Here is a 27,244-nt window from a genome sequence, read left to right as displayed (position 1 = left end):
GGTGTATCAACCACTCATCCCAGTTTTGTATCACGTGAAAACTTGCTGGGGGTACACTCTGTCCTATCATCCATTACTGAAGAGCTTAACTATTACTGGCCTGGTGTGAACCCTTGGGGTACATCATTAATGACTGGCCTCCAGCAGGACTTCATACTGCTGAACACTGAACATGGCCCTTTGAGCCTGGCAGTTCAGCCAGTATTCAGCCCATCTCACTGTCCATTCATCTAGTCCATACATCACCAGCTTTTATGTGAGGATTTTATGACAGAAAGTGTTGAAAGCCTCACTAAAGTCAAGATAGAAAACATCCACTGCTCTCCCCTCATCCACCAAGCCAACCATTTCATCATAGAGGGCTATTGGGTTGGTAAAGCACTATTTCCCCTTCATAGCTCCATGCCATCTATTCTTAATCACCCTCTTGTCCTTCCCGTGCCTAGAAATGATTTCCAGGTGTCATTGCTCCATTAGCTTCACGGGAACTGAGGTGAGGCTGACTGGCCTGTAGTTCCCTGGATCTTCCTTCCTGCCTTTCTTGAAGATAGGTGTGACATATGCTTTCTTCCAGTCACCAGGAATTTCTCCCAATTGCAGTGACTATTTGCCCACAATTTTGTAAAATCTGTATTTTACCATAAGGGCTTGGTAGGTTGAAAATGGATTTTAAAAATGCATATAATCTGACTAAATTTACTGACAGACTGTCCTAAGAAGGAAGAAAATAGCCCGTAAGAATGAATACAATTTTTTCGTAGGGTGCTTTGTACGGAGTACAATGGGTACTGTTGATACTTCTCCACAGTCCATAGCAACTGCTGTCTTTTTGTCTTCAAAACAAGGTCAGGTGATGCTGAAGGATATATCAGTTAAGGGACACAGTCTTTTTATATGGAAAACAGTCAAACCCTCATGTTAAAATAATCTCATTTTGTTCATTAAGTATTTATACTTATCCTACATGAACAACTGTAATGGAGAAGATCAATGAGACTATTTTTTTAGTATTTCCTTGCACACAAAAATCTTCTGAATGCCAAAAAAAAACCATCAGAGAGGAAGCTTAAATTCTGTATAAAGAAATTATTTTTTCACGGGTAATACAAGTCAGTGTTGCATGACACTGTAGAGACCAAAAGGATAAATAAATCCAAAAATGATTTAAAAGGAGGATAGGTCCGTCATAATTTTAATTACTCTTCTGAATGTTATCCTGGCTTAGGGAGTTTCTGAATTACTGATTGCCAGGAGTTGGAATGGTATATTTGGTGAATTATCAGATGCAAATTGTGATTGTTTTCTTCCTGTATTCTTCCCCAAGTATTCATTAATAGCTCACTGAAGATGGAGCTAGATATTCAACCCACGGGGGCAGCTTTTCTACTAGTATGTAGCTTGACTGTTGACTGTACACTATGTCTCAGAACAACCCCTTAAAAAAGAAAAACTTACAAAACCTCAGATGTAGCTGGTATTTAAGATGTATTGTCTTTGATTTTCTTCTATTATTCACTGTTCCATCTTCAGTCCCTCAGATTCCACTGTACTTTGGAAAGTCCACCGTACAGAAAAAAAACGTGAAAAAAAAAAAGAGAGAGAGAGAAATGTTTAACATACATATCTTTAGTATGAAAGTTAAGGACAGTTGGGGTCTAAACATCTCAAGATGTGTATTTGGTAGGACCCTGGTTCTGGTTCCTAACCGTATGTGGTGGAAACAATGAAACTCCCACAGGAATAAGTATTCAGGGAACCCCAGCTACAGAGTATGCTAAGTAAATCTTCTGTAATCTATGTATGCTATCCAAAGTATGGATCATAAAGTATGAATCATGAAGTTTCTCATAAATTCTGAGAAGAAAAACATAGACAGTGGTATATGGAGTAAATGTTTACTTTTTAAATGGAAATATCTATAGAAGCATATCTACTTTTAAATATAAATCTGCAGCATCTGCCTGCATGGAAACTGTTAAAGCATTTAACTAAAGCATTTACAGACACTTTCAAGGCTATCAAATTTATCTATGACTATTTAATGTACCCTTCATGCATAGTGGAGGTTATCCACATCTGCTTTGTTTCTGAGAGTCATAAAATCATAATCAAATGCTCTTCACCGTTACATGTAGTATTAATAAAAAGGCACTAATTTGTCACAGTGAAAGTCAGAATGAAAAGTAAGTTTTATAGAATTAACAAAGATTATTAGAGAGAAATCTTATTCATGGAATGAATTGATCATTTGTGCTATGTGTGGAATTAGAAGAGAACAAGGAGGAAATGATTTTTTTATCATTGTATGGAAATCCGACATACAAACTGGCCTGCTGTTCCTTCATGCTATGGAATACTAATGCAGTGAGTGATTTTAGAAGATGCTATGAATTTACCAGGTAGCTCATCTGCTCGCCAAAACAAGTTAAAACTGGATTGAAACAGGCATGGATGCATCTAAATCATTCCAAACCCCTCAATTTAAACTCTTCCATTTTAAACACTAAATGATTTATACTACTTGTAAGAAAAGTAATTTCAGTTTTTATGTCTGCGTTTCTGCCTCTCTCTCTCTTGCACCTCCTATTGTTTCCTAATATCATAAATGAATTTAATAGAATTGATAGAGTTCTCAGAAAATGTAAGTAAGTTGCTTCAAGTTCTGCATAAATAGCTAGCCAGATAGACAAGAGAGACTATTTAAGCATCTTGTCTGAGGGAAAGTGTGCAATGAGCACATATTTTTTGAGCACTAGAGAATTTACTTGCATTTTCTTACATGTGCCTCAGTTGCAGGAGAAGCTTCAGTCAGAAATCATATCTCTTCACTGTTAAACATAAGACACACTTTACAGGATATCAGGCTTCAGTAGTTTATAGTATTCCAAGAACATGTTTCTTCAATGCCTCAATGTGATTTGCACTGAGAATTTAATTTCTGAGGCTAACATAATAGTACTTCAACATCATTAAAACATTTATGATACCAGTTAAGTGGTTTTCACAATATTTTCCTCAGGGATACAAGTATGATATTAATTTTTCACCACTTCCCCGAGAATTCTAGGTGCAAACAAAACCACAGAAGTATAAAATGATGACAGAATGCATGTGTTGAAAGATTACAAGATCTTTGTGTAATGTTTGCAGTCTAAATGCTGTTTCAGACAATAGCAAGGCTTTTCTGGATCTAGCAGGTGATTTGGGATATAATATGAGATGCAGATACCTAAATTCATGTAGATGCCTATCTATGCATTGAGTACCTATACTCACATTATTCTAAATGGAGACCTAGTTGATATGGTCAGAGGAGCCTACAGGTTGTTTGGCTGGCCCGACACCTAAAGCCCAAACCTAGGTGTCCGATGCCATTTTGAGGTTTCCCCAGCTTCCTGCTACCACACGGAGGGCTGTTCATTTTCTACGGATTTTGTGTTATATGTGTCAATACCATCTAACTGCCTCAGAGATATGAGAGCATCCCAAAATAATTTAGTTTCCAAATCCAGTCCTGGGTCTATATTACGGTGGTTGATTAGCTTCTGCACCTTTCTTGATTTTCTTGACTAAAAGTGTGATTTGGTTGCCTAACCATAAGCACCTAATGCTATTTGAAACAATCTATAGAGTATCCACTATACCTTCATACAACAGTTAGAATGACATAGGACCTGTGTGAAACCTACAACCCCTGGTTCGCTAGTTCGCTAATACATAAGCACTAAAATTTCGATTTCTCCACTATTTATGTGTCTTCTGTCTTTGTGTTAAAAAAAAAAAAAGAACAATTTTACAGTAGTTAGAGGTAAGATTAAAAATTGAGATTTATGCACTGCACCAGCTAGCTTCTAGAAGTTCTGTTTATAACTTTGCATTATTTCCCAGACTTCTTATGGCATCTGTTAGAGAAGGCAGGAAAAAACTGACAACTTAGAAGCCCGGAGGAAGAGATCAGGCTTAATCCTTTCCTTCAAAGAGGAGGAAACATCTCCCTCTAGGTAGCATTCTTCATTTTGAAAATAGGACTTGGATGCTTAAGACATTCTAGTCACCAAAAGGTGGTTGCAGGGTATTCTTTATGCCTAACCACCAGTGGTTTGGGATTTCTAAGGCCTGACAATATGGTTGGCCCCAAGGCTCTCTCTGTCAGCAGTTGTCTAAAGCAGCAGATGGTAAAAGGCAGCAAAAGAGCTAAAACTGTGGTTATAATACATAGCCTGGAAATGGTGATGAAAAAATAATGAACAAGCACATTCAAAAAACCCATAGATCGTTACCAAAGCTAATATGTGGTTATGTGTGGCTATGTGCCAGATGATATGTTGTCAGACATGCATGACTTTCAGGGATGACTAGCTATCCAGATGTGTAAGATCCTTTTAGGTTAGCAAAGTTAGCTGTATCTATTAACATAGCCCATTAGTTCATTACAACAGAAGTGAAAATAAAATGAACCCAAGCCTGGCTTCAGCATATATTTATTTCACACTTCAAGAATGCATTTAATTCTCATAATTATTGCTGTAAAAGAAATACATTATTTCTTGCCTTTTTTACAGACCACTGAATATGAACTTTTTAAATTTATTACTAGGAAGGATATTTCAGGCTTCCCATGAATTGTTAGTCTTGATAAAAAATTAAAAGTGAGTGCCAAGCCCAATTTGAGACTGACACTACATTTTTTCTTTTCTAAGACTTATCTGTGAACTTAATGTATTACCAAGGTGCTGTGTGAAGATTTGGTAGCAACAGGGAACAAATACTGAGCTACAGTGTACAAAAAGAAAGAGCATTAACTTGGCAATCAGAACAAACTGTAGGTTTTCAGAGAGCTAAGTCCTCTGTACAAAGTTTTCCGTATAACTACATGCTAACTGAAAATGATTATTTTAATCACTTCTTATTACTGGTGACAATACCATCTTTGATACTTTGCAATTACAAATCTGTGAGGAAATTATTTTTATTGATAATTTGTAATACTGTGTCAGAGTCAAAATACCATTTAGTTAAAATTTAAAATACACAACTATAGTATTAAATTAGTTAAGCAATATTTTCTACATTATTAGATTTACTTTCAAAAGTGTGGACAGCTTAATATAAATAAACAATATTTTAGAATCAAAAGACAACAATATTTTGAACTAACGTGACTATGAAATGCAAATTGCCTTCAAAAATAGCTTTTTTAAAATTCTCTTTCAGGGACGAAGCTGTGAGCTTAATTACAATGATTGCCTTATACAGTCCTGCTCCAGTGGGTTTCTTTGTGTTGATGGAATAAACAATATCACCTGTTTGCCTACTATCCCCCAAAGCAAGAAAACTGTCACCGAAGTGGCTGAAGTGTTTCCTGCTGAGATTTCAGACAATGACCTTCCGTCAGCCCTAGCTGTGTCTATGGAACTTTGGTCTAAACATGCGTCTCCTGATTTTCATACAGGAGAGGTGTCCCAAGGTAAGTAGAAAAAGCTTCTGAGTAATGCATATATCAAACTTATTTCCTTGTTGGTGCTTTTTAAATTGTAAGATTATTAAAAAAGTATTCATTTTTTTCTTAAGAATATTGTTTTCTGCTACCTGTACTACTTTCTATTCTTTCTATTTAATCCATCATCCTTTCTTAATTGCACTTAAATGTAACTAGAAAATTACTCTTTTCTCTCAAAATAATTTTTCCCAGCATCTTATACATTCAGTAAGGAAAACTGCACTTTCTCTTAGCTTGGTTTCCAGTTTGCTTTGCTAGAGTATACAATTTCATATGCCTCATATTGTGTTCAGCTCGCTCTGACCCTGCTGCCGGTCTTCCCTTCTTCCTTGGCTAGTTGGTAGCAGAAAGATAATGTGCCTTACTCCGTGGGGACTATGGTTTTCCTTTCCTAGTTCACAGCTTTTCCGAGTGCTTCCTTTTCTGTGCACCTAGATGTTTTTTCACAAAAAATATCTGGAACAATCCTCAACATCTCTGCTATTCTAACTGTTTATAATGATGTTTTTGGGAAGCTAAAAAATTTCCTATTTTGTGGTTTTAAAAATATTTGAAGAAAAGTCAACACTAACAGCGGTGCAACATTTTGTTTTGAAGATCGTACCTCCATTGTGGCCTGTTCATTTCCCTAAAGCTAGGTATTGTACAGATAGCATACGAATAAGGCATCCTCTTTACAGTTAGTTTCAGAGTTTTTTGCTTATGTACTCTATCAAAGGAATTACTTCCATAAGAAATAAGCCAGGAGTCCTGGTTTTTTAATTTGGTAAATGAGTTTTACTGAACATTTGATTGCTGTACAGACTAGTCTTTTGGGGATATACCTAAGCTTTTGTTGCATTCTTAATAGGTAATATTCCTTCTTGATGTAAGTAATGACACTGAATGAAATGCAGTTAGTAAATGTGGTTACATCTGTATATCTTCCAAAATATCATGTCAGCTAGTTTGCTGATGTTCGCAATCATAAGATTTGTGATTAATTCATTTTATATCAATACGCAGTAGCAGTTTGATTTAGATAATTTAATAGTTCTGTTCTAAGCAGTGCCACTTGTTCTGATGGTGACCCTAGTAGAGAATATGAATAATAGGAAGGTTTGCATTTACTCAGTTCTTGAGGTCACTAAAACCACTTCCACACCTTTATTAAGAATATGATTTACAGTTTTGTATTTGTCTGCTATATAATACTTTGGTAAGACTGAATGAAATTTTGATGGCCATGTAATTTGCTGCAGACTCAGTCCAGGGCCAAAGTTGTTCATTTTTTTGTTTCTCTTATGGTAGGGTGTTTTGGGGGTTTTTTGGTGTTTGGGGTTTTTTTCTACATTTTTATCCTTAAAGGTCTGAAAAAAGACTGTGGGATACTTCTGACCACTAGTTTGGCTAAACTGAGCTATGGACTAGGAGGACTAATTGCCACTGGAGAGTCTTCAATGGTATTCAGGTTAGCAACCTCAACAGATGTTCTCTCTTCACACTTTCTTAGTTCTACTGTTCAGGTCTTAGTAAAAATAAAGTCTAATATCACACCTGTACCATATGTGGTTACAGATATTTCCATAGATTTAAGGTCAGTACCTCTTCCTCAGCATAATTATGATACAATCTTGTTTATTACTAGTTCCTTAATGACACTTTCTGTTTTCCCTATACAAGTTGCATCATTAGAGCAGCACCAGACTGTTGCTTTATCTGCCACAGACATGAGTTCAGTAATTAGTAACATACCAGGGGCTGAAATAGAATTAAATAGTGAGTCATTACTCTCCTGTGGATTACAGTTTACAAATGATTGTACAAGTGCAGCTTCAGTTCTCTCTAGGTTGCCTCAGAAGGGTCCTGAAGAATTGTCAGGTGTCTTTTCAGCAGCAGAAGTGCAGTGGAGATTACAAAGTCCTTCAATAATTTCTCATTCCTCTACTAAGATATGTATTTAAAACCATATATTTTTCCTTGGTTTGTTAGTTAGTCATGAAATTCAAATGCAAACATCTCTTCCTAGTGAATATTTGGTTATTACTGCTTCATCCATCAGCCAGAGACTCACAAACATCAAATCACAGTCTGCTGATTCTTTAAGTGAGTTAAGCCAAATATGTGCAACATGTTTTATGACTGGAATAAAACTGATGAGTTCTCAGACCAACTTCTGCACAGCAAACAGTCCCCTTTTATGAGATGTTTTGGATGAACTCAGTGATATTAACCAGCTGGTACACACTAATGGGAGCTACTGCTATTACTTCTGGGTATTTATTTTCTTCGTCTAGCAAAATAACATAATCAGTGGAGTTCACAGAACTGTCATCCTTGCATCCCACCACAGGAAATACACACACATCTCTGACTGATAGAACTGGCTGTTCTGCCTTTTCCTTCACAAGAATCAGATACTCATTTTCCATGTTTTGATTCGTATTGTCTGACTATTTTTCCTTCAAAGACCACCTATAATCATAATTTTCATCACTTACATCCTTTAAAGAAATAAATATAGACTTGAGAAAATTATTAACAACTGTTGAGCAGCTGACAACAAGGAAATTCAACAACTACTGGATAAAAACTGCATGATCCATTTATGGAGATCTATCCTTCATTAAGTCAGGGTACTTTCTTAAATGTTCAGCTGAGTAGTGTATTTCAAGAGCTACTTTTAACCCACATAGTAAATAGTAGTTCTGAGTTCAAAACACATCTACTGATAAATGCAGGTGAGACTCAAAATATTTTCGAAAACAACCTGGTCAAGTGTTCTTGATTTATATCTTCTACAAAAACTTCAGGTATAGACTTACTGATGGATACCCTGAAAAGCTGTCATTATTTGAATCTTCTAGCGATGAGTTACCTTACTTGGTTTTATCTGCACAAGCCTCTGTGCAAACAGAAATTTGTAAAATGTTAGTGACAAAGCATTTATCTTTACATACCTGTTACTCTAAGTTCTGCCTTACAAGAATGTTAGCAATATTGTACTGAAACATATGATATGAGCAGACCCCGCTGCTGTGCATGATAAGGAACTCCTCATGAATCTAAACACTGTCTTACCTAGACTTCACAGTATATCTGCAGTGGATTCAGTTTCTGGCCTTTATCAGCTGCTGTTATCTGTTGAGTTTCTCATTTCTATTCAAACAACTTTTTTTTGAGGTGGTGGGGTGTTTTTACACAAAGATAAAAGTGTCTGTCAAGGTTGCCAGGTTCTTGAAAGAGATTTATTGTAATCAGGCAGCAGCCTGTTCACTGGATGCAGCACCTGCTGCTGTACCTGACACAGATGGTTACTTTTCATGTTCTGCCACGTAGGCTGCTAGATCAATATAGAGGCAGGTTGGAGGCTGCTATAATGCTGGCAGGCAATCAGCAGCCCAACAGTTTCACTTCACTACCGTAAAGTTTTCAGGATTTCGGCTCTCATCCTACTTGCATATAAATTCAGGAGGTGTCTCTGTGGTGACAGTATATGAGTGTATGGTATGATTATTAACATTTTGGAATCTAAAATAAGTATAGATTTTTATTTCTTGAGAGAATCATTTTTATATATAATTAATACTTCTCATTCCAAAATGAGACAAACAATGGCTACATTTTTTGAAAACAGTACTTTTGTAAGAACATCACAACTCTTTCAGAAATAAAGCCAGGGAATTAAAAAAACACACAAAAAACTATGAATCCTGGAATTAAATATCAGGGAACATTGATTGGTTTGGACTACTTTTTATACTGTACTCTTATAAAAATACTTTCTACAAAATTAATACTCATCAAGTCAAGGAGAGGTTTTTTGCTTTTATTGCTTTTCACTCTTTGTTTAGGGGTTTATGTAGAAAAAAAATGGGTTTATTTCATCAATTTAAATCACATAGAAAGTTTAAAAAAAATTCTAGACTATGTAAGATATGTATAAAGAGGTGCCAACAGACAATTTAAAAAAATTTTTTTGTATGGAATAACAGTTATTTTCCAGAGCATGCTTGTCCATGTAGATTTCATTCTCAGTATGCATGCATAAGTAGACAGATCAAATTCTTTCTGCCAGAAGTGCCTCCTGATACTGTGCCTGCACTCATGAGGTCAAGTTGTCTGAGCATACCACTGTGGATTCCCATCGGATCAAGATATGAATCAACATGGAAATAAACCTCAAGCTCCATATCTAGTGCATAACTACTAGCTTAAAAAGGTCGCCTCAGAACTAACAAAGAAAACCATGGTTTAGGTTTTAACAAACTCTCTTAATCTGTTGTTTGGTTATTTTTTTCTCGTTCTTTGACACCCTCAGTGTGAAGTATATTTGCATGGATTATGCCATACACTTTCTAAGGGTTTCTTCGAATGCCTGTGATTTGTTTGGCACCAGGTGAACTCTTTGGGGTCCATAATAATCCTGCTTATTAGCTTATACAATATCAAGACACCTAAAAGTCAACAAGATCATAGTATTGCATACCACAGTTTAGTTGACCACTATGCTTCCTCTTTGAAAGTGGGAGGCCCAAATATACCAAGAAGAATAGAGTTGACATACTTTACTTTTACCTTTCCTGTAAAAGCATCAGAGAGATTTATCTCTTAGTCCGTCCTCCTAAAGACACTGCCTTAGAAAGCAGAAAAGGGCTTTAGAGCTCATTTCTTGAGTGGAACATTGCTTGGGAGTTAAAGGAAACGGGTAATGCTGCCGTGATTCCAGTATCCACATGTTCAAAATACATGAACATACATAAGTTATGAGGTACACAGAAAGAGACCTAAAAAGCAATACCTTTCAATATCTTATTTTCCATAGCTGGATTTTTTTTTTTTTTTTTTTTTGGTAATGGAAAGAATAGATGGGTAAGAACAATGCATCCCCAAAAGTAATATTTGCTATTGTGTTGCTGCATAAGCAAATATGTGCCTTGTTCAGTGGAAGAAATAGGACTACTATAAAGCCAGATAAGAAATATGCTTGGATGAGTAAGATCCCTAATACACTGGGGTATCTGTAGTAGAAGAAATGTGTCAGGCTGTTAAACCTGTTGTACACTTCTGTGCTTACTAGACTTAGTGTATTTATTAATAACCCATATTACTAAAACTTGGGAAAAAAATGCTGATGATCCACCATTGATAACTTGCACTCTGGAGAAGATGGGTATTACATACTTTTCATGTGTTTTAGTATTGTTATTCTCGTCTGACAATGACTTCATACATTACAGCAAGTTCTAAGAGAGTTTAAAGTAACAGGGGCCTCTAGAAAAGGGCTATGAGAGATAGGATCTGTTTGGAAGAAAAGTATATTCTTTGGTCCGGTCTCCAGGTATGCATTTCAACTACCATACCATTGATTCAATCTATGAAGACATGTAATGATTTGTTCATTTGATCTTGAATATGGAGCTCAAACGTATTCTACTACCAACTTGAAAAATAAGCCCATTTGTAAAAATACAGGACTATTTGAGGAAATTTGGTCTGCACATTTACAGACCACTTCTATCTTAGTGGCTTCCTTACTGGCTATCCAGCAGCAAAAGTAAGACTAGGGAAAATGCAGGCCCTCTGCTGAATGAGGCAGGGAATCTAATGACAAAGGACATCATAGAAAAGTTCAGGGTACTCGGTACCTTCTTTGGCTCATTCTTTACAGATAAGACTGGCTTTTGGGAATTCCTGAGACCAGTGAAAGATTGTGGAGCAAGGAAGACTCATCCTTGAAGAGGATGAGGTGAGGGAACATTAAATAAAAATGGGCATGCACAGTTCTCTTGGACCTAATACAATGATGCTTCCACAACTGAGGGAGGTGGCTGAACTCCTGATAGTCTTCGAAAGGTTGTGGTGATCAGGAGAGGGTTATGGTGACTAGGAGAAACCATATGTCACTCCTGTCTTCAGGAGGGGCAAGAAGGAAGATCCAGGGAACTACAGGCCAGTCAGCCTCACCTCAGTTCCTGGGAAGCTGATGCAGCAACAGCACAGGAAGGAGGAACAACAGGGTGATTAGGAATAGTTGGCATGGAGCTATGAAGGGGAAACAGTGCTTTACCAGCGTGATAGCCCTCTGTGATGAGATCACTAGTCTGGTTGATGAGGCGAGAGCAGTGGATGTTTTCTATCTTGACTTTAGCGAGGTTTTCAACACTTTCTGTCATAACATCTTCACAGACAAGCTGGCGCTGTATGAACTAGATGAAAGGACAGTAAGATGGGCTGAAAACGGGCTGAACTGCTAGGCTCAAAGGGTCATGTTCAGTCAAACAGCATCCTGGGCTACATTAGGGAAAGTTATCATAGAATCATAGAATCATAGAATGATTAGGGTTGGAAGGGACCTCAAAGATCATCTAGTTCCAAACCCCCTGCCATGGGCAGGGACACCCTCCACTAGACCACGTTGCCCAAAGCCCCATCCAACCTGGTCTTAAACACTTCCAGGGATGGGGCCTCCACAACCTCTCTGGGCAACCTGTTCCTGTGCCTCACCACTCTAACAGTAAAGAATTTCTTTCTAACATCTAATCTAAATCGACCCTCCTTCAGCTTAAACCCATTACCCCTTGTCCTGTCACTACACTCCCTCATAAACAGTCCCTCTCCAGCTTTCCTGTAGGCCCCCTTCAGGTACTGGAAGGCTGCAATTAGTTCTCCCCGGAGCTGCCTTTTCTCCAGGCTGAACAATCCCAACTCTCTCAGCCTGTCCTCACAGGAGAGGTGCTCCAGCCCTCTGATCAGCTTCGTGGCCCTCCTCTGGACTCGCTCCAACAGCTCGATGTCTCTCCTGTACTGGGGCCCCCAGAGCTGGACGCAGTACTCCAGGTGGGGTCTCACAAGAGCGGAGTAGAGGGGCAGGATCACCTCCCTCGACCTGCTGGTCACACCTCTTTTGATGCAGCCCAGGACACGCTTGGCTTTCTGGGCTGCAGGCACACACTGCTGGCTCATGTTGAGCTTCTCATCAATCAATACCCCCAAGTCCTTCTCCTCAGGGCTGCTTTCAATCCATTCCTCGCCCAGCCTGTAGTTGTGCTTGGGATTGCTCCAAAACATGTGAATGACCTTGCACTTGGCCTTGTTGGACTTCATGAGGTTCACATGAGCCCACCTCTCCAGCCTGTCCAGGTCCCTCTGGATGGCATCCCTTCCCTCCAGCATGTCAACCACACCACACAGCTTGGTGTCATCAGCAAACTTGCTGAGGGTGCACTCGATCCCACTGTCCATGTCACTGACAAAGATGTTGAACAGTGCCTGTCCCAGTACCAACCCCTGAGGAACACCACTTGTCACTGTTCTCCACTTGGACATTGAGTCGTTGACCACAACTCTTTGAGTGCGACCATCCAGCCAATTCCTTATCCACCGAGGGGTCCATCCATTGAATCCATGTCTCTCCAATTTAGAGACAAGGATGTCATGCGGGACAGTGTCAAATGCCTTGCACAAGTCCAGGTAGATGACGTCAGTTGCCCTTCCCTTATCAACCAATGCTGTAGCCCCATTATAGAAGGCCACCAAATTTGTCAGGCACGATTTGCCCTTAGTGAAGCCGTGTTGGCTGTCACCAATCACCTCCTTATTTTCCATGTGCCTGAGCATAGGCTCCAGGAGGGTCTGCTCCATAATCTTGCCAGGCAAGATCTGAGACCAGATCAAGAGAACTGATTCTACCCCTTTGTAAAGCACAGGTGAGACCAGATCTGGAGTCTTGTGTCCACTTCTGGCCCTCTACAGGAGAGACATGGACTTACTCGAGTGAGACCAGGAAAAGTCCATGAAGGTGATGAAGGGATTGTAGCATCTCACATATAAGGAGAGTCTGAGGGAGTTGGGATTTCTTAGCCTTAGGAACAGAAGGCTCAGGAGGTTATCTTACCTTATCAGAGGGACCTTATAGATGTGAAGCCAGAGACTTCCCAGTGATACCTACTGACAGGACAAGTGGCAATTGACACAAACTGAAATGCAGGAAATTATTAACATTTTTTTTTCTTTCCTTTTTTTCTTTTTACACTGTCAGGGCAGTCAAGCATTGGAACAGGTTGCACAGGGATATTGAGGAGTTCCTGTCCTTGGATAAAATCAGAACTGAACTGGACAATGTCCTGAGCACCCTGTTATGAACAGGTGAGGTTGGATTAGATGATCTGCACGTCTCTTCCAACCTCAGTTGTTCTGTGATTCTGTGATACCCTATAATTGTCGGGAGAGGATTGTCTTACAGGCATAGTTTAAAAAGACTCCTAGTATTTACCTCCATGCCAGTATCTAGATAGTTACCAAGAGTGGGATTCATCCTACATGTAGCTAGCCATTAGTTAATCCATGTAAGCTATATTACTCTGTAGTAAAAGAAGAGAAATGGCACCACCTGCTTTAGACATCTATTCTGGGATTGGATGTAAACTCTTCTCCTTTCCTCCATATATAGTGTTCTGCTTCTTTGTACTTTTTTATTTGGCAAAGGAATAGAATATTGGGCTGACTATTCTGTTCATGTGGATGGTGGAGCTCTCAAAGACATCTGGGAGACCAAAATCAGTAGAACTACATATTAGCTGTTTTAACAACACATCTCAGAAAAATAGAGCTACTACACAGCCGTTAACTGACTTTATTTCTATTATTTATGGAGAATAACACACATTAAACAAATACTTTACTGAAGTGAATTTTCATCCCTCTATTGTGTCATCTGCTCCCACTGCTTAAACTGTTTGTGTTCAGTATGTATCATTATTTCCCTTAAGACTGCCTAACATATGAAATGGGATCTGAAAATATGATTAATAGCAGCCAAATTGGCACATACTGCAAAGCTCCTTGTATGCAGTATTATTAAGTTTAAAATCTTGCTTTGCCAAATTTCAAATTTTGATTTCTCACTTGCTCACATTCAGTTGTTATTAATTAAAGACTCCTAGGAGAAAGGAAAATTCAGACCTTTAATTGTTTTTACACATCGTTTTGCATAATAATGTAATGGTTTTCCATCCTTCTCCTTCATCAAGTTCTATTCAATTATATGAAAAAGTGTATGCTGAGGTTTCTGAAAAGTGTTGAACTTACATGACACCTTTGCCTTCTAATTCTGTTTTATCATATTGATTTGTGTCTGTTATATTCACTAGATCTGCCATCATTCTCATGAATCCTTTAAGCTTTGTCTTTTATCATTTCTGCCAGACATACCATTATTATTCAGCCCATTTTAGTTTCCCTGTTCTCAATAGCTGTAATCATATGCCGATTTTAAATGTGTCTTGTTATATCTGCTATATCAGGGAAGGAAATACTTTAAACATAGTTAAAATGCTACCTATGTAGGTTAGCATGGAATTTCATGCAAACTGGATGCATTGAACTATGATCCAATATTTGCACTACATCTGTAACTGCTAGAAGCTTGAACCTGGTAACTTTCCAGACCTCTTTCACAAACAGTCATTCTCACCAGTGATCTGATAAAGAACTCACAGAAGTGTTAATGCAAGTCTGGCCTGCTTCTGCTTTTATTTAGGGGCAAACTGATGCCCTGCAAGCAAAAGCATTTTGATAACCTGTAACTTTGAAGTGCGTTTTTTTACTCTGAGTTCTTTATATTCAGACTTCTAGGCAAGCAAGACATATAGGAAAATCTGTGGCAATTCTGTGTACATGAGTGTCATAACAAGAAAAAGGTAACCAAATGAAAATTAACCTTTCTTTAAAAAATTACATATAATTCATTAATTTCTAAGTTTCTATAGAAGAATGAGAATGAGTACATTAATATATAGACATGTAAAAATCTACATATGTAAATTACATATATTGTGTATACACACCCTGTTGTCTATGAAGTTTATAAAATACACTCACAAACACACTGAGAAATGTCCACACACATACACATTCTGTACTCCTGATTGAGACAGATACGTTCCGTACTACCAATACGAACAGTTCTTAGTTCAGTTACACTGAAAAGTATTTTGGCCATTTTGAAAATACTGAGTTTTAACTTCCCTTCATCAAATTTTTAGCTCTCAGGTCAATAATCCTTAGTATGCATCTCACTAAAGTGATATATCTGTGTAGTAAACGATGTTTCTTTTCTGTTTAAACATTGTATAGATATATTTAAAAAGCCTATCAACATTTGTTAACATCATACTTTCAAATCTGCCATCTACTGTGTCATAACAATGCAGAATGATCAGAAAATTTGAGACAATATGTGGCTAAATTTCAATCAGTTTTTTATATTAATCTCTTTTGATGTAAGTAAAATAGTGATAGTGGAGGAAAAATGATATCTCAGGTGTACTCTTATTACAATGAAATCTGGAAGAGAAATTTCAGAAGGAATAAAAGGAATCATTTTTACTTATCTGCAAAAAAAATCACAATCTAATACGTGAAAAGTCCAAATATTATAGCATCCATGGCTCATTTATGAGAAAATGGGATTGATGAAGTGTGAAATAGTGGTTTATATGTCAAAATATACAAAAAGTTTAAACAAGTGAATCAATGACAAATCACAGACTCTAAGGTTTAAGTCCACCCTAATGTATGTATGCAATATCCAGTAGGCCTCTTAGTATAGCAACATACATAATATTAAAAATATTTACACTGTACCTGAAGAGCATAGAAGTGTTTTTGATCAGGTGATGGGACATTTCAGTCTTCATAGAAAGTGAGGTTAAAGAAAGTCTACTACTTTAATAATTTAATGTTCCTGACTAAGTAGAAATCCTTCACTTTTCATTTATTTTATTATGCACTCTCAGTCAAATGAAACTACGATCAATTAAGCTGGTCTGTTAAATTAGGTCACCTCATTTTCATTTCAGAAATATTTTACCTTGATTTTTTTCACTTTGTATTTTCTATGTTATCAGTAGATATAAAAAACATAAAAATATAAAACGCAAAAAATGTAACAGAATCATAATGACTTCAGGTAATATTTTTGCTAACCATTTTAAAAACTGCCATGAGAAATTAATTTGTAGTATTCTGTATTATCTGACAGTAGCGTATACTGACTAGCTTCTTTCCATATAAATTACCAAGCAGACTTTTCAAGGAGATCGCATACAAGGATATATCTATAGTGAAAGCCTTTTTACTGATGATTGTGTTTCACAGCAATAAGAAATACTTCATACAAATGACAAAATAAACTCTTTAGTGATAACTGTATATTTCCCAAACATGTAATTAGGTTTAGCTTTTAAAAATAATTTTGGTAATTTAGATAGGATATTTTCGTTCTAGCAAAAAAGATGATAGTTGAAGGTGCCAGATTCTTACCTATGATGGGTTAAATTTCCCTTTTGAGTTGACAACTTTGTTCTGCTTTCTAATCATCAAAAGAGTTCCTGTAATATTTAAACATTTTCTAGACTTTATATTGTCCATCTGCACAGAAATTCATTTTGCCTGATATTCCCAGGACTATGCTAGTTTACAGCAGAAAGAATCGTGATATTGGGAATAAAACTCTTGGTATGCATGCCAATGATAGCAGATTTTGGGTGTCAGGTGTATAGAAGCCATCTTGAGAACCATATTTATAACAGTCAGTAGCTCCTGTCATTTGGAGTTTCAAAGCCAATAGAGGCTATGAGCAGCATCTACTCCTGGGACTGATAGATCACCAATAGCATCTTCTGTCTTTGAAAGACAGGGCTCTAAGGAACTTTCTACAGGCGTAGTTAACTTCCGTATGATTTTTTAAAAAAAAAAAAAAAAAGTGGAATAGAACAAGTATTTCTGGGTAAGGGAAGCTATTGTTTTCACAGTAGCTCAAAAGAGGTGGTTTCTGCTTTTGTTAAATAATATCAGCATTCTATGTTAAGGTTGTGTATACATTGCTTTAATTTGTAGATTTTTGCACCAGCTGAACTATATAGCATTCGTGCTAACATTCATCAGCATAGCCAAGAGTACTGTTCTGGTATCTTAAAATGTCATTTGTGCTGCAGGTTCTGAGGAGCCTAAAAAGATTAGATTTAATTTTCTTTGAAGGACAGCAAATGAAAGATATGAGGAATGCCATGCAGCTGACATTTTGCATTTACATTTTAGACCAGTTAATGCAATTACTGAATTTACTTAGGCTTTGCTCTTAAACCCATATGTTGAATATGTTCAAAATAAACCCTAATGATCAACTTCTGTAGTTTAAAATAACATAGGTTTTCAAGTCATGAGAACTCCTACTAAGATTTTCTCTTGTTATTTATTTGGAAAAACTATTGTTTGGTATCATATGAGGTGCATCCCAAATGCACAGATTGCTCTTCAAAGACACTTTTACATGCCCTGGAGTTAAGTAATCCTTAGGGATGATTTAGCAGCATTCAGGAAGTGTAAACACTGCCACTTCAACTGTTCCTTCAGCTTAGTTGAGGAAGTAAAGAGATTAATGTATGATTCCCTCCAGCAAGTAACTGCTCACCAGCAGAGACAAGTTCTGATAATAGTTACTGGGATCTGGAGAGGAGTATAATAGGTGGGATGCACTATTGGATTCCTGTGCAAGGTCTCTAGTCATGTAGTTGAAAAACATTGTTCAAACAAAGGTATCTGCAATTAAATTCTATTGCACAATGAATACAAAGTGGGACAGCTACCACCCGACTAAAACCGGAGGAAAAAAAACCATTATGGGTGAATGATGTATGATTTCCCTTTGCAAATAATAACCATAATATTTCTGAGTAACTTTACACAAACTTGACTCGTATTTAAATAATAATAAAGTTTAAATAATGTGAATTCTCAGACTTCATCCTGCTGAGAAAAGATGATCAATATTTAAGGGAAAATAATTCTTTCTTGATTTGGTGCATCTCAGAAACTCTTTTCCTTTGATTGTGATCTCTGCTTGCATGGACATTACAGAAAGATAAAGGAACTGTTGGCTAAACATTATCTAAAAGTCTCAGTTTTGTTCTCAAATCAGTCATATCTGTACAGATGTAAAGAGGTAGTGTGTTTTTGAAAGTAAAAGAAGAAAAGAAATCTTCTAAAATGCTGTGATATGTGTTTGCAAGTGAAGGAAGTTGTAGGATGGGGAGGGTGAAAAGGAAAGAAATATGTGAGGTAGAGGAGTGGGGGACTTTGTAGGGTCAGGACAGGATAAGCAAAAGTGGGTGCATAGTGAGGTAACAGGAGATAAAAATCAAGCAGGAAACTTGATCAAGAATGTGAGAGCATTCAGGATGACATGTTTAGGAATAAGACCTGAAATGGTATAACAAGTTATTGGTCCTGAAGAAAACTAGAGTGCCTGTACTTTCCCAGATTCCCTTCAGTTTCTGCCAATGTATTAATCCTAAAAATCTGCATATTTAGATTGGTGGAAACAAGAGGCAATACCTTCTCATAAGTAAAGTAGTAGTCCTCCTACTATGTGTCACTATTTTAACCTTTCAATACCTTGTAATTTTAGCAGGCTTGTAGAGGTATGAGCAAGAGTGGATTATGCACCTCAGACCTTTCACCAGGGAGGTTGTCTTGTTTCAAGTAGCCAGTAAATCTTTGTGTGAAGTTATGGGAAACATAAAATGACTTCATAAACCAATCCTATTTTTTCCTTTGATGTCACATGAGTCACTTTGTCTCAAAGAGTGAACTGATTACTCAATACTCTTGAGATAATTATGCCTGATTAGCAGTAAGCTGTCCTATGGCTTGACTTGGCCTGCTGAGCAATTTGTCATACATAACTATTATTTTTATTTCTTCTTGAAAAGAAAGATGCAACAAATTTTCCCTATTAGTAAGTACACAGTGTGGAGCTGGAGCAAATTCTCTCGAGTATTTGTTGTCTCAGCTCTGCTGCAAAAGTTAGAGGTAACTTAAATCATAAAATCATAGAATCATAGAATGGTTTGGATCGGAAGGGATCTTAAGGATCATCTAGTTCCGACCCCCCTGCCATGGGCAGGGGGACACCCTCCACTAGACCAGGTTCACCAAAGCCCCATCCATCCTGGCCTTGAATGCTTCCAGGGAGGGGGTATCTGCAATCTTTCTGAGCAGCCTGTTCCAGTGTCTCACCATCCTCACAGTAACTAACTTCTTCCTAACAGCTAATCTAAATCTACCCTCTTTTAGTTTAAAGCCATTACCCCTTGTCCTGTCACTACATGCCCTTGTAAACAGTTCCTCTCCAGCTTTCTTGTAGCCCCCCCCCCAGTACTGAACACAGTGGGGTCTCAGGAGAGCAGAGTAGAGAGGCAGAATTACCTCCCTTGACCTGCTGGCCACACTTCTTTTGATGCAGCCCAGGACACAGTTGGCTTTCTGGGCTGTAAGTGTGCATTGCTGGCTCATGTTGAGCTTCTCATCAACCCACACCCGCAAGTCCTTCTCCTCAGGGCTACTCTCAATTCATTCTTCACCCAGACTGTAGTTGTGCTTGGGATTGCTCCAAAACATGTGAATGACCTTGCACTTGGCCTTGTTGGACTTCATGAGGTTCACATGAGCCCACCTCTCCAGCCTGTCAAGGTCCCTCTGGATGGCATCCCTTCCCTCCAGCATGTCAACCACACCACACAGCTTGGTGTCATCAGCAAACTTGCTGAGGGTGCACTCGATCCCACTGTCCATGTCACTGACAAAGATGTTGAACAATGCCAGTCCCAATACCAACCCCTGAGGAACGCCACTCATCACTGTTGTCCACTTGGACATTGAGCCGTTGACCACAACTCTTTGAGTGTGACCATCCAGCCAATTCCTTATCCACCGAGGGGTCCATCCATTGAATCCATGTCTCTCCAATTTAGAGACGAGGATGTCGTGTGGGACAGTGTCAAATGCCTTGCACAAGTGCAGGTAGATGACGTCTGTCGCTCTTCCCTTATCCACCAACTCTGTAACCCCGTCATAGAAGGCCAGCAAATTTGTCAGGCATGATTAGCCCATGTTGACTGTCACCAACCACCTCCTTATTTTCCATGTGCCTGAGCATAGTTTCCAGGAGGATCTGCTCCATGATCTTGCCAGGCACAGAGGTGAGACTGATGGAAATACCTTCATATACTTCCTTCCTAGCACTGCTCATATGCGTAAAACTAAAAAGTTGATGATGAATGCCTGTTACAACAAGACGACGAATACAATAGCTGACGAGGTGTTGGAGCTATGCATTTTCTGCGTAACTGAATATGTCAAGAATGTAACAGATTAAAAATGTTTTACCCTTCTTATTGGCTGGAAATAGCTGCTCCTCAACTAAAGGTTTTAACGTACAGCTTTTGTGCAGTGTTTTCTATATTGTGGGGGAAAAGATGTGGTTTACCCTCTCTTGGCATAATTTACTGCAGAAGCTCTTTTTTTTCTTCCAAGCTGGGCAGGTGCAAGGCTGTTAATCCCTATTACATCATGATTTGCATTGTAGCAAACTGTCATATATTACAAATACTGAAAAAACTCTGCATTGTAAAGTATCAAAAACATTTAATCATCTAAGCAGTTCAGTTGTGTGTATCACAAGCAGTTTCTGTACTATTAACTCTAAAAAAAATAATTTGAGAATGACTGTGTTTTGAACTATTCAGTGTTCAGGATTTGTTTAGTATCACAATAAATGAGTCAGGAAAGTTTGGAGGAGATAAAACATACTGAATATACTCACTTTAGAAATGTGTTAAAAGTCTATCCCATCTTTCATGATAGAAGTAGGAACGAAAGAATAGAATATTTTCCTTACACAAAACACCAGTCCTCTTCCAACTTAATGCTTCTGCCATGGGTAGCAGTGTGTCTGTAAATGGTTGAGCATCTTTACATAGTTTTTGGACCAAGTATTCTCAGTTTCTCTTGATTTCCTAGTCTTCAGTCTGAGCATTGAAATGTTGATGTTTTTATCCTAATTTGGAGAATTCACCAAGTATCGGCAAATATCCTAGCATATAACATTTCCCTTTAATTGTTGGAGACTACTGGATGTTCCTAAAAGAATGCAAATATTCATGTTACAGTTTTATTCAGTCTTCTTAATGGTGTCTTAGAACTATTAAGCAAAAGGGAGTGTAAAATGTATGCAGTGCAACAGCACATTTAACAACGTATCTAATTTATACTAAGAATACTTATTTCAGTGAAATAACTGGGATAGAATAATATCTTAAAGGAAAACTTAAACCAGTGATTATCTAAATAATCTTCTGTGGATCTGGTTTTAAATATCACATCTTAAAAATTTCAGGACATGGAAGAGTATAACGAATTTTCCTATTTCCTTTTTTTCTTTTTTTTTATGTACAGATACAGAAGTACGAGATATCTTTGCCTCCAATATTGTGCATATATCACATCTATTTCTGGAAAGGATGGAATTTTACTTAATGAAGACTTTTAATGAATTACTTTGAATATGTTTTTCTTTGTAAATATTAGTGAAAATAATAGTTCTTTCATTGGTAAGAGGAATTTAATTGCTTTTATACTTTAACATAAAAGCAATCTAAGGAAGTGAAATTTGAAATAAGAGACAGACAGAATTACTGGTTGTAGAGAAGGAAATCCAGATTTTTTTTTTTCTGGGCATATGGCAAATCTTAAGTTCTACCAACATGCCGAGACAACTGGGTAACAGTAATTTCTGAAATTATAGTGTTAGGACTTGAGACTAGGAAGACTCTTTTTCCCTTCCCTTCCCTTCCCTTCCCTTCCCTTCCCTTCCCTTCCCTTCCCTTCCCTTCCCTTCCCTTCCCTTCCCTTCCCTTCCCTTCCCTTCCCTTCCCTTCCCTTCCCTTCCCTTCCCTTCCTTGAAAAACAAGTGTTGTTTTGCTATAGGACTTTTCATTTCTGATTCTTTCAAAGTTCTCTCTCTGTGTCAGTAAGAACAAATTTTCAGCAAAGCCTGGAGGATGAAATCTGTTTCCAGTTCTACTGAACTGTGTAGTGAAGGTGAGGTGCAGGCTAGACTGCATCATCTCTCCATAAGGGGTCTGAGGATTCATGTCCTACGGGAAGGAGGGAAAATTCTCACTAGCATGTCTTTAATGGAAACACTGGCCAGAGAGGCAGGGTCCCCACTAACCCCAGCTGTGGCAAGGAGAGACATGAACTCATGAAGGGAAGAATGTGAATGTGGAATCCTTGGTAATACTTATCCCATGACATTTCTGCCATGGACTTCTATCAAAAAAACATATTGTGGATTTGGCAGGGGGAATTGGCTAAGGGTGTAGGGAGATAATTTTTCCCATGATTATTTTAGTTTTCTTTTAGGCTATTCTAAAGATTCCAAAATGTCTAGGAAGTGTGAGGAACATAGTCGCCTAATAGAGAACTCTTGGCCTCTGGGAAAAGAGGAATTATCAGATACTTTAGATATACTTAGAAATCACAAACTGCCAAGAATGGATTGTGGCTAAATAGAATCCCTTTTAGTTTATCAGTGTGACTCTCTTTTTGACTTGAATTACTTTGGAGAGATGTATGCTCTCTTGACTGCTAAAGGTGCTGTACCACATGCATTTTGATCTTACAAATACAAAGAACCACTAGAAGTTGTAAGTTCTAAAAGTTGTTCTTAAGGGCAAGCGAAAATAGTGAGATCTGGGTGAGTTAATGTATCCAGTTCATCCTATGCAGACTTCTCAAGGTTACCTGGGTGAACAAATGGATTGCTGTCTTAACAGAGCTGAGAATATTTTGAAAGTTTTATACTCCCATGATTGAATGAATATACAAGCCTAGTTAGTAATAGTTGGCCTAGTTAGTAATCTTTTCTGAATTTAGATACATAATAAAATATTAATAAAACACTAAGAGTTCAGTGCTGAAACCTCAGTGTAGATTTTTTTTTTAACACTTCAATATAGAAAATGACGTGCTGACTTGATTTCTGTGAATGTGGTTATAACACAGGTTCTTTTAGGCCATGAGACATGTATTTTTGCTAAATGTAGTATTTTGGAATTCAAAATCTTGACTTTTGAAATTAAAAAAGAGAAATTAAGAACTTCATTATTAGGGTTAGAAGTGGGGTGCATTTACTATATTTATACTTTCATTAGTTTATATAAAAAAGAGGTATGGGGGAGGAAGTGATGGGATTTTTTTTTTTTCCCCACATCAAGCTTTGAAGTGGATATATATATTATTGTACCTATTTCTTAAGTTAACTCTTCTATCTAAAGTGTGTGAGGCATTTTTTCTTCTAGTAATCTTTTGCCTTTTTCATTCCTCCTTTTTCCTTAACCTCAAATGTACAAAGGAAGTAGAGTGCCTGACAGTAATACTATGGTGCTGAGTTATAATCCTGACCACCTCTAAAATGGTGAACTATTAATTCATATAGTTTTTATTTAAGACTACGGGAGAGCCATCATGTTGAAAGATAGTTTCCTGTTGAAGATTGAAAAATAGAGCCAAGTTCTGTAATACTGACTCATCCAAAATTCCTCAGTTATGTGAGATTTTTTTTTAGCGTAGCCTCACTGGATTTTTTTTCCACATTGAATAGACTGTCTCAAGATCAAGCAAAGAACTATTAAACTCTGTTATTTATCTTCTCTTCATTTAAAGACAATAGCTTATGTCATGACAAGGACTTGGCAAAGCCTCAGAATTTGCACTCCTATGTGGTCAATAGTCCAAGTGAAGAACCTCAGTAGCTCACATAAATAAGAATGTAAGAATGGCTTGGTTAAAATTTCATCCTTCACATTTTTGTTTGTGTTAATGTCTGTGGCATTAAGTCCATTATGATTCAGCTCAAGGAGTTATTCACATTAACAGCATGCTATATGTATTAAAATCACCAACTTCTTGTTCAGGAACAAAACCACCCAAATCCTTCAATCACAGTATATGGTGAGAGTTGTACCTGTATTGCGAATAAATGGAGCACTTCAGTATAAGAAGTTGTCATTATGTCACATCTTGCTGATACTGGATTTACTTGAAAAAATACTTTTTCAAGAAATAGAAAAGGAAAATTAAAATTTATTTTGGCCACTGGCCTTCCTCAGGCAAAGGAAAATGTAGATGCACTGAGTTCATATGATGCAGCAGAAGATCTGTTTGGAGCTCTGTCTTTTGATATGTTTCTGTTTGAGTTTCTTGTATTCATCTATGTTACTTCAGTATGTAAATTTGCTTCCTACTGTTCTTAAAATATACTCACTAATGTACTCAAATAAGTCTATGCAGTGATTAACTTCCTTTCAAGGTAAAGTGGAAGTTTTTCATAGTGTATTCAAATATTATTTTTCTCATCCTTTCTTGTTCTTCCTCTCCTCTTCTGCTTCCTCTGCAGCTTTTCAGTTTCCAGGTTCTAACACTTTCAATGTCCACATAATCTTTAGGTAAGCACACACATATGAATTGATGCATTCTATATGACTTGAATCTTGCTTTGCTTTAGTTATATTCTGCCTTCAGTGCAGTGACTGTTCCTTCCCTTTGCATGTTTTCATAAGTTAAGATTGTTAGAACCTCCTATCTATATGAAAGCTGTAATAAGGATAACTATTTTTACATGAAGATACATTTTCTTACAGAAATAAAAATCAAATATTTGCAGCTATCTGAAAAAAAAAGGGATTGTAATATACATTTCTAAATTAATGTCAGTAACTGCTAGCTTAAAACTATTCTATCAGCATTATTAATGGAGTCAGTAAAGGCACAGAAAATAGTGAAAAACACATACATACTGTGATCTGCTGTTTCCCAACTATAAATAATCTTGCAGTCAAGTCTCTTTCACTTTTTGAAATTATGTTCCCTTGTAACAAGTAGACTTCACTAAAATATTTGCTGACTCAGAGGTGAAGGTAAATGATACAAGTGTGTGCACAAGTGTGGCTTCCATTTAATAGATGATTAAAATATTTCTCTAAAGTACAGGTACAAAAATCAGGACTTATTTTAAATTTTGTGATTATTTCCAATATTCTTGTAAACTTGTCACTTCCCATCTGATAGGTAAATAATATTCTGAGAATGACAATTCTTTCCTGGAACTCTTCCTTGTAGTAAGCATAAAAAGTTTATTGTTGCTTCCACCTAAGGCTGCTGTTGTACTAATTAATTTGAGGAATTTTAAAATTTTATAGTTAGGTCTCGTTTTGGTTTTCTGAGCCCGTTTTGCTCTGGAACATACCCATAACACTAGATATAAACAATGTTCAGATGAGCTCATAAAGCTTACAGTAAGAGATGACTTCCAATTCACTGGCAGAATTCTCATCTGAAAGGAACAGGATCTCTTTTTACTCCTCAATGTTATGGTAAGACTGATTAAAAAATTATATATACTTATATACACAGGTTTGTGTATGTATACATTTCATAGAAAGCAAATTCTATGTATAATCTTACAAGCATTTACTAGTGGGTGTAATACTTCCAGACATGAACTTGATTTTACTGTAATGTGATTTGCAGAATCTAAGCCTCACCTAGCTGTATGTGTTTGATTAAACCAATTTTGAAATCTTGGTAGGCTCTATAAGTTTATCTGCTTAAAATGTAGATAATTTTTTTATGTATATCATATTTCAGTCTTACATACATACCTTTTTTCAAGACTTTAGAGTGGGTAACTGAAAGTTGCTTTTATTAAAAGCAATTTGTTTAAATTAGAAAACAAAAAAGCTGATGAGGTTTCAGTGGGATATACTTAGATAAGGATATTTAAAATTATTTTTACTGAAGCACCTTTTTGCTTATTAATTACTAAGTTATTGCTATAGTAACTGCTGAAAGTATCATGCCCTGTTTGCAGGGTAAGCAAGCGTGGGTCATACAAATGATACAGGTGTTCTTGGACTCAATTTGAAAAAGCTGTTAAAACACCCATTTCACTGAACTTCAGCATTATAAACATTGTTCTGTAAATTTTTGAATTATTAAAGCTTAATCCGCTACATTTGCAATGGGTGGTTAATCATTGCTCTTTACTAATTTCAGATGAAAACATTTCAATACCAACACTTACTGCAGTGAAATAACTAGTTATACTAATAAAGCATTAACTTGATGACATTGTGAAGTACCCACTCATAATCAACAGGATCATCATAAAATTTCTGAATACTTTCTTTCTAAATCTTTGCTTTTAGATAATGCCCTACTTCAAAAATTACCTCAGTTTTGTAGCAGCATAGGTTGCTCCTATATGCAGCTTTCACTTACAAAACACTTTAAATACCTTTATTAAGCAAGCTTGATACAAACTTGATTAGGTTATTCCTGGTAACTATTTCATTCAGGTTTGTGTTAGAGAAAAAAATGGTAAAAGTAGCAAGAACAACAACAACAATTCTTCAAATACTGAAGTATTTGCCTAATACATAGTGTAATCTCTTGAAATGTAATTTGCTGGGCATAATACAGCATTGGCCTATGAGATGTAAGCAACTGCTTACACAGGTGCATTGCATCCCTGGAAATGAAGCAAATAAATGATTCATCCTTCTGAGCAATGGGAGGTAATTTTATTTGTTTCGTAGGTGAACGTGCTTTTCTTTCCCAAGAGATGACAGATGATGAGGTGAGAAATTATTTCAGAACTGAAAGTCCCAGCAGGCTCAAGGGAACAACGATGCAGTATTTCATGGAAAAAAATATTCTAATGCACCCTGCTACTGTTCAGTTCTTGATTCCTTTACATTCAGATGCATAACTCTGTAATTCAAAGTTAAAAATAAATAAATAAATCAAATTGCTAACTGAACTAATATTTTCCATTCCGGAAAAGGTATTAACTTTATA

At 37.0% G+C, this 27,244-nt stretch overlaps 1 protein-coding gene across 1 annotated transcript in view; it reads left to right on the top strand.

Moving 5' to 3' along the window:
- EYS (eyes shut homolog) overlaps nucleotides 1–27,244 on the top strand; it is a 916,770-nt gene that overhangs the window by 524,751 nt on the left and 364,775 nt on the right. Inside the window, exon 32 of the mRNA XM_054819879.1 lies at nucleotides 5,215–5,467. Within this exon, the coding sequence (XP_054675854.1) occupies nucleotides 5,215–5,467 (253 nt within the window). The remainder of the gene's footprint in view (nucleotides 1–5,214; nucleotides 5,468–27,244) is intronic.

This window comes from Grus americana, chromosome 3 (genome assembly GCF_028858705.1).
Source record: "Grus americana isolate bGruAme1 chromosome 3, bGruAme1.mat, whole genome shotgun sequence".
NCBI lineage: Eukaryota > Metazoa > Chordata > Aves > Gruiformes > Gruidae > Grus > Grus americana.
This window is presented reverse-complemented; position numbering and strand designations above follow the sequence as displayed.